Here is an 8,497-nt window from a genome sequence, read left to right as displayed (position 1 = left end):
CAGCAAGGAAAGTTGTTACATACACTATATTATTTGTACAGGAGTTGAAAATAATACTCTTCCCATCCTAATAAATATGAAACGTTTATTTTTCGGCATGAAATTTTATATAGTGATATTGTGAGTTAAAAAAAATAAAGTAAGAGAGATAAAAACGTTTCATTTTTAATGGCAAAAAAAAATATAAATATTTTAATAACATAATCGTAAATGGAGTATAATATTAGCGGGTATCTAAAACCATTCAATATTGCAAACTTTGTTGATGTGGAAAAAAATGAGAAATCACATCACTTTCCTAAGTGTTTTGTTTGGAAATGAACACGTCATGAGTAGCAATTCTAAAATTCTGCGCTAATCCATATATATTTTGGCATTTGATCCTTTATTTGTCTGTTTACTCTTGTCTTGCTGGTTTGATGCATAAAATTTTCTCACTTTTTCTTGTCCTAAAAGCAGGTCATTATTACGTACACATTTATAACAGCTAATATAATTATAATTATTATTATTATTATTGAATTAAAGATTTGGAAACCGAACTTCGATCTAATCATAAATATAGGACTTAGTAAATAGAATACAAAAAAAAGAAGGAAAAAATAAAAGAAAAAGAAAATAGCAAAATACAGTGGATATTTTTACTAACGTGCGCCTCGTCATGGATAAACACTGTATTGATTAACGTGCGCCTCCTCGTCTCCGGTAATCTTTTATTGAAGATTTTACGTAAATATATATACATAAAAAAATCGATAACAGAAGCATGATGTGAGCTGTAAGCTGTTGCAGCTTCGTTGTTGACATTATCACAAAATCATTATCAACACGTAATCTTCACATCAAAATTCTCACAAATTAATCTCTTATAAGATTATTCAATTCAATACAGTCCAAAACAATTAGCTTTCTATAATCACAACTCCGATTCCAGGATATTCATCTTGATCGCCATCTCTCCATCTTCACTCTTCCAACCTAAACAAAAATGGAATCTCTCCGATTTTCTGCTCACGTCAGCACTCCGGCGCCGGACTTTCCGGTCACTCGCAGGGCCGTGCTCGCTCCGAACCGGATCGGGTTCAGAGTATCCGCGCAGAGCGAGGCTGCTGCAGAGCCTGATCTTAGCGTGACGGTAAACGGGCTCAAAATGCCGAATCCCTTCGTCATCGGGTCGGGTCCGCCCGGAACCAACTACACCGTCATGAAGCGCGCCTTCAACGAAGGCTGGGGCGCGGTTATCGCCAAAACGGTACCGTTTTTCACTAATTGCTAACTTTTGCTTTTCGATTTCAAGTGTGATGTGAAAATTCATTGATTTTTTTTGCTGATTTTGTGAGCTGTGTGAGTGATTTTATTGAGAGAAGTGATAATGCTCCGATTAAATTGGGATAACAAGTTGAAATAGCTAAATCTGGATGGTAGTTGGAATTGATTGAAATTAGGTCATCTAGATTTTGTTTTCTAAAAGTACTACGGCTGCTGCGTCAATCATTAGATTTGGACCAATATTGTGTGTAAAATGTGTGTTTCTGGTATGATCATGAATTGGTGAAGATGGAAAAAAGGCTTGATCATGGACATGTGTGTGTGTAGGTGTCACTGGATTCTTCGAAAGTTGTGAATGTAACCCCTCGGTATGCTAGATTACGGGCTGGAGCGAATGGATCTCCTAAAGGGCAAATCATAGGGTGGCAAAATATTGAGCTGATAAGCGACCGGCCTCTAGAGACTATGTTGAAGGAATTTAAACAGTTGAAGGAAGAGTATCCGGACAGGATACTCATTGCTTCTATCATGGAAGAATACAACAAAGCTGCGTGGGAGGAGCTCATTGACCGAGTTGAGCAAACTGGAATTGTAAGCCACTGCTCATCTCTCAATTTGATCTTGTTAGCAGTTTGGATAGCTTTCTCAAACGTGATGTTTCTTTTGCAGGATGCTTTTGAAATCAACTTTTCGTGTCCTCATGGAATGCCAGAGCGTAAAATGGGCGCTGCTGTTGGCCAAGATTGCGCACTTTTGGAAGAAGTTTGTGGATGGATTAATGCGAAAGCAACTGTCCCTGTTTGGGCAAAGATGACTCCAAACATCACAGACATCACGCAGGTTTTGTGTTTTCGCTACTGCAAATTATGGCCAATTTTGTACTTCTTAGAAAACGATCTCTGCTGGTTTGTTGAAAACGAACAAATATGCACAATGTTTATTCTTGGGAATCTGTTGCTCAATATATTTAAGAACAAAAGCTTTAGTTTCTTGGTAGACTAGAATTTTTAGCATTATGTGGGGTGATCTGCATACATGAGCTCTAGTATCAGCATTGCGATTGTTATCTAAATCTGCATATATAATTGCTGGTTATCTGTGTCGCGATTTCTTGAATCATATTCCTGACATTGGAAGATTATGTTTAACTAAAAAATGTAATGTGATGTTAACTTTCCTTCGTTTTTTGCTGCAATCTTCTTTCTTTGTACAGCCAGCTAGAGTGTCTCTGCAAGCCGGATGCGAAGGGGTTGCTGCAATCAACACAATCATGAGCGTCATGGGGATTAATCTTGACACCTTGCGCCCAGAGCCTTGTGTGGAGGGGTAAAATCTACACTTTTTAACATGTTTCAACCTTTTCTCGATGTAAACTCTCCCCACATCTTCTTAATTATCGCATCGTATGTGAACTTTAGATATTCGACTCCGGGAGGCTATTCAGCCAAGGCAGTCCATCCTATTGCACTTGCAAAAGTGATGAGTATTGCACAGATGATGAAGAAGGAATTTGCTGATAAAGATCTCTCGCTTTCTGCTATTGGAGGAGTTGAGACAGGGAATGATGCAGCCGAGTTCATACTTCTTGGAGCCAATACAGTTCAGGTTTGTCACTACAGAATAAAGGGAAAAAGCAGATCAGTAGCTAAAACGATTTATGATTTTTTTTTCTAGGTCTGCACGGGCGTGATGATGCATGGATATGGTCTCGTGAAGACGCTTTGTTCTGAGCTGCAGGAATTCATGAAAAAGCACAACTTTTCATCCATTGAAGATTTCAGGGGGTATGAACTCAGAACTTTCTCAACAGCTTCATAAATATGCAGGAACCTTGGTATTTGTTGTGACGATGTTCTTCTCTTTCACTCTTTTATGCGTACAATCAGAGCTTCTCTCGACTATTTCACGACCCACATGGATCTGGTGGCAAGGCAGCAAGAGGCGATTCGCGAAAGGAAGGCCACCAAGAAGGGGTTGCAATCTGATAGAGACTGGACGGGCGATGGCTTCGTGAAAGAATCAGAGAGTATGGTATCAAACTGATGACTCTTGTTCAAATGTGATATTTCTGTTCAATCTGTACCAACACAAAATTCAACAATGGAGAGCTCAAGTTGTTTTTTAATCTCCTTGTTTTGTTTTGTCTTGTACACTACTATACATCAAGCAAATGGGACATTTGAAAATGGATTTGGTGTTTTCAAACATTTGAATTGTTACATAAAGATGAAGACATTAGAAATCCTAATTGTACTTTATTTAGATAAGTTGTTACATGAAAACAAGTTGGTTGTGGATCCAAGAAATAGAACTCGGATCAGATATAGTAAAGAATGTCGCCAACGGCATCAGAAGTCAGAGGCGGTAAGTGAACCCCAATCCCGAAGGATTAGGGCAAAGCTGCCGCACAGTGAGGCCCGTGACAGCTTCACAAAATGGAGGTTTCGACCGTCATGGACTGGTGGTGGAGTCGGTCGGCCCCAGCCCATGCGGATTTCGAGAAAACAAGATTACAAGAGTATCATATTTTATAAACTGTTCCAACTTCCAAAAGAGCAGCATTAGGAATGTTGAGTGCAACTGGAGGCTCCCTACAGTTCTTACCAAGAAAAACATAAGTCATTACCAGCAGCCTCTTGAACAAATTTGAGCCCTGCCTCGCCATCAAATGGGACTGCCCCAAGAAATATGTCGTCCCGTTTTCCCGAGCGTCGAGCATTTCCCCTAGCTCCTGCGAAACCGACATTCGAATTTTAGGGCTCTCCGGGGGAAGCATGAATCGAACCCGCTTCCTGTTCCCGCTGCTCGATGGAGCATCCAGAAGACCACGTCGAGACTCGCCTACTCCCACGGTCGAAGAGCATTCACTCGAGCTCATATCTGTGTCGGTGATCAGAACGTTCCCGTCGTTTGACAGGGTACCAAGAACGATCATCCTACCTTCTGGCGAATTTAATGCTTCGTGGTCGTATTCCTCCCTCACGATGAACTCTCCGATCGAGTGGATTATATCGTCCTCGAAGTCATCCGTGTCCCTGACGTTGTCGTGGTATCCGTATCGCACTATGCAGCGGTACATTTTGTACTCTTTCGGGCCGACTCGGCCTATGAGATACCGCCTGCTCTCGTGGACGTACGGCACGGGAGAAGCCTTGAAGGTCACAAACACCACAACTTGATGAAATGCAGCAATATTTGAGATGAAATGAGTGAAGAAGGCAGGGATTCCCGTGTCGACATCGGAGTAGACGAAGCCAATACCCGGCACCCTGGAAACACCGAGGCTAGGACTGTAATCCGTTAGCCACTCGATCGATACCTTGTTCTCTACATCGGATTCATACTTCTTGAGAGTGCCGTAGTGCCAGGCGGCCATGATCGTTATAAAGAATACAAATAGGATGAACAAGCACCACGCGCCATGAAAGAAACTCGTCAATGTTGACGTAAGATATATCGCCTCAACGGAGCCAAAGAAGAGCAGAAAATATACTGATGCAAACAGATGCTTCTCCCAGTACAGAGCAATCACGAGCGACATCAAGCAAGTCGTTACCAACAAGCACGTAGTAACAGACAATCCTGCCATCAGAAACGACGAGAACAACGGCTAAGAAAAGGTCAGTATCATGCAAAAGTGCTACAAGAGCCATACCTGTTGCTTTTGCAAGCTTTGATGTATCATGCAAGCCAATGGTGAATGCTATGCTCAAAACCATAAACAGCCAGTTTGCGTCGGGAACATAGACTTGCCCAGAGATTTTATTCGACGTGTGAACAACTTTCACTCTGGGGAAACAATCTAGCGCCTGACACTGGTGTATGATGGAGAATCCGGCTGTAATGGTAGCTTGGCTTCCGACAGCCGAAGCAAACAGCGACAACACAGCAAATATATGCTCAAGATCCTCTGAAAAACGATCGTTTCAATAATAAGAAGCGACTATCCAGCTATCACAGAAGGAGATATGAGGAAAAATAAATCTTACTATTAGGTATAGATTCACTTAGATGAAATGCACCATCACCATGAAGATTCTTCGAGATATATGCAGCTTGTCCAGCATATGTTAACAAAAGGACAGGATATACGAAGCAGATGAACGTTATCTGCATCAGTGGAAGAGTTCGTTGTTCAACTACAAGAGACCAGTATGTATATAAGTTACACCTACCTTGATAGATTTCTTGGAAAAGTGGCCTAGATCAGCAAACATCGCCTCTGACCCTGATAACACGTGATCAAAAGGAATAATTACTTCAAAAGGGATTATCGAATGGAAATAGAATGGTTTCAGTAGTACTGATCGAACCTGCAATGCATAAGACAGTGCTGCTTAGGAGTTTCCCGTGTCGGAGATTAAATTTCCTCAAGAACCTTAGCATGTACACTGGGGAGACAGCACGGAGGATCTGGGCATCGTAATGAATAATGTTATAGAGGCCGGACCCGCTGATGAAGAGAAGCCATGTGATGATGATTGGGGCAAAAAAGCACCCAATTCTCTTCGTTCCGTGATGCTGTAACGTGAAAAGGCCAACCAATATGGCACATGCCACAGGAGCTGGCAAATCTGGATACATACGGAGAAAATCAGGATGTTGAATGGATATCTTACAAAGTTGAGGCTACTAATGTTCGAATCGAAGCATGCAACGACTTACATTTCTGAAAGACATTGGCCACATGGTCCTTCCTATGGTCTGAATAGAAAACTGGTGAAAACAGCTAAAAGCTTTTAGTTCAAAATTATAAATTTCTTCCTTCTTCCTTTGTATGCATCGAACTCTTACCTTGTGATATTTCCGCCAATGAACGTCCAAGACCAGACGTTGCTGATAACACTGCACTTGCACACGGATTAAGATTAGTTTTCCTGTCTTATCAGTAGTAGTATTTCAATGACTTTATCGAACAAAGGCCAACCAGAAATTGATGGTCGAAGAACTGCATCACTTAATATCATGCAAGCACCGAGCAGAGCAAGGAATAACAGCAAATAGTGACAGCTTTTATATTTCTCTATAGCCTTTCTAGCTTTGTTTTCTGGTTTGCCTTGGGATGGTGATGAAGAGATCTCGTCTTCTTCATGATACAACATCTTGCTCGATCCGCTATTGGATGGAATCAACCCCACTTTAGCATGCCTACAGAGCAATGAATATAACGAAAATGGACCACCTGCAAGGATCAATGAAGTCTGAGTTTCAAAAGCTCTATCCCGCAGCTCACAAGAGAATCAACATCGTTACCTTCTCCATCGTCATCGGCCTTCAATACGATGAAAGAATACTTCAGCAAGGGAATGAGGGTGAGGGTCCAGAAAATAAACGAGAAGAGTTCGTGTATCTCTTCTGGCGATGAAATGTCCCCTGCGTCAATTGTTTCGAATACATACAGGGGAGCCGTGCTCAAGCGGCCATATATTACACCAAGGCTCTGAAACGACAAAATGAATGTCTGCATCCATGTTTCTTTCTGCATATCCACGATAAACAGATCGATAGTTAAAAGTCCAATACTATTACAAATCTAAGTATCACACCATCCTAATAGCAGAAACAGCAAGTTTTGTATAATATGCATGACATTATAAACTATTTATGTGAAAATATGTCGTATGATTCGTACTTACAGATACTTGAAGGTAGCTCCTTCCCATTTATCTTAAAAGACTCATTCAAATATGTAACATAGGAAACATTGTATACATCATTCAGCTATATATATAAGTAAAGCCTTTCTCAACTCCAGTAGATATTTGATTGTCTCCTTCGTCAACGCCCGGGGATTTAGGCATACTTGAAATTTCTATACCTAGAGATGAAACCTATGATCCTAAGCTGAGCCAAAATTTAGTACTAATTGAGGCAGAAAATTAAATTGACTACATATATCAATCTCATGGCTCTAACAAATCAGCAATGAAGTAAATTAACACTATATCTACTCTGATTTTCCCAGCAGTTAACTATTACTACTATACAATAACTTTGGCAATTCATAATCAATAATCATCCACAATAAAAAAGGATATCTATGCTTGCATATGCACACACATCTGGAATTTGTTGCAAAAATAAAATCTTGAAAATTGGAAAAGGGTTCAGCAAACTTACTATAGAATCAACAGAAATGGGCGCAGAACTTATTGCCATAGCATCCATTTAATCACATAGACAATAAAGAATGGAACTTTATTGCAAAAGAGAAAAGCCCAGAAAACAATTCAGCCAACTTTCTTCATCCAACTATTTTGAATTTTTGATCTGACATCAAATGTTTGCTTATTGAGCTAAAATGCTTATGCTTTTTAAAGGGAGGGTGGGAGGTTTAGACGAATATATATATATTTATATATGCGTTATGTTTAGATTTTGGACAATTTTTTGTTGTACCTATATGTGCATGCATGACTATAGTGTAAGGTTGACTAAAGAAGAATATTAAATGTAACCAGATAGTGCATATCTGTATACACAAATTTGGGCTTCTATGTTCACACTCTTTTATTAGAACGGCAAATAGTCTTTATTTGAAAGTGACAAAATTGATTTGAGGGAAAAATTCAATAATTACTGTCTAGTAATTTACCTAATTTACAGTCTAAAAATTAAATTTAATTAAATCTACAAAATTTGAGGTGTTGGGATACAAGAATTGTTTGACGAAAATTGAACTATTTTTTCACTATTAAGAAAATGCGTAGTCATTACTCATTAGGTTCATTAGTACTATTAATTGGGATTAAGAACGAATTTAAAGAACAAGAGGTAGTGCAATAATTTTGCACGATTTGAGATAAGTTTCGAATATTATATTGGAGAATAAAGTAGCGATTAACAACCTTCAAATATACATGCAACTCGAATTGTGTAGCATATTTTCTTAATAAGAATTATCTACATTTAGAATTTATTACTATATCTATAGTATGAATTTTTAATAAAAAATTATCTACATTTAGAATTTATTACTACTATATCTATGCCGTGGATTGCTTTGTTTGCTTTATATTCTTTCCCTTTTTTTTGTTTTCTTTCTCTATTCATTTCACTTGCTTTGTGTTTATTGTGAATTTCCACTTTTAACTTCTGATAGGCATTGTTCCATTCGTACCATTTAAATATTAAGAACAAAAATTTTATTATATGGTTGGCAAAACCATAACCATTTAACAAAAATTAAAATACATTGTGATGATGGAGGCTTTAATTTAGCATTAAT

The 8,497-nt window shown here is 39.0% G+C and overlaps 2 protein-coding genes across 2 annotated transcripts; one reads left to right on the top strand and one right to left on the bottom strand.

Annotated features, from left to right (window-relative positions):
• The first annotated feature begins 787 nt into the window (after nt 1-787).
• On the top strand, nt 788-3,394 carry LOC125200982 (dihydropyrimidine dehydrogenase (NADP(+)), chloroplastic-like). Its single transcript, XM_048098836.1, has 7 exons — nt 788-1,252; nt 1,597-1,860; nt 1,939-2,109; nt 2,483-2,595; nt 2,688-2,874; nt 2,944-3,053; nt 3,156-3,394. The coding sequence occupies exons 1-7, from the start codon at nt 989-991 to the stop codon at nt 3,310-3,312; spliced, it is 1,266 nt and encodes a 421-aa protein (XP_047954793.1). The 5' UTR covers nt 788-988; the 3' UTR covers nt 3,313-3,394.
• A 110-nt stretch (nt 3,395-3,504) lies between these two features.
• On the bottom strand, nt 3,505-7,566 carry LOC125200981 (potassium transporter 25-like). The gene is made up of 10 exons (XM_048098835.1): nt 7,390-7,566; nt 6,523-6,748; nt 6,197-6,451; nt 6,064-6,114; nt 5,935-5,985; nt 5,583-5,843; nt 5,445-5,497; nt 5,259-5,379; nt 4,925-5,179; nt 3,505-4,851 (listed from the first exon to the last, which is right to left on the bottom strand). Exons 1-10 carry the CDS (start codon nt 7,435-7,437, stop codon nt 3,791-3,793), a joined length of 2,382 nt encoding a protein of 793 aa, XP_047954792.1. The 5' UTR covers nt 7,438-7,566; the 3' UTR covers nt 3,505-3,790.
• Between the last annotated feature and the right edge of the window lie 931 nt (nt 7,567-8,497).

Source organism: Salvia hispanica, chromosome 1 (genome assembly GCF_023119035.1).
Source record: "Salvia hispanica cultivar TCC Black 2014 chromosome 1, UniMelb_Shisp_WGS_1.0, whole genome shotgun sequence".
NCBI classification, from domain to species: Eukaryota; Viridiplantae; Streptophyta; class Magnoliopsida; order Lamiales; family Lamiaceae; genus Salvia; species Salvia hispanica.
The sequence above is the reverse complement of the archived record's forward strand: the minus strand, read 5'-3'. Positions and strand labels throughout refer to the sequence as shown.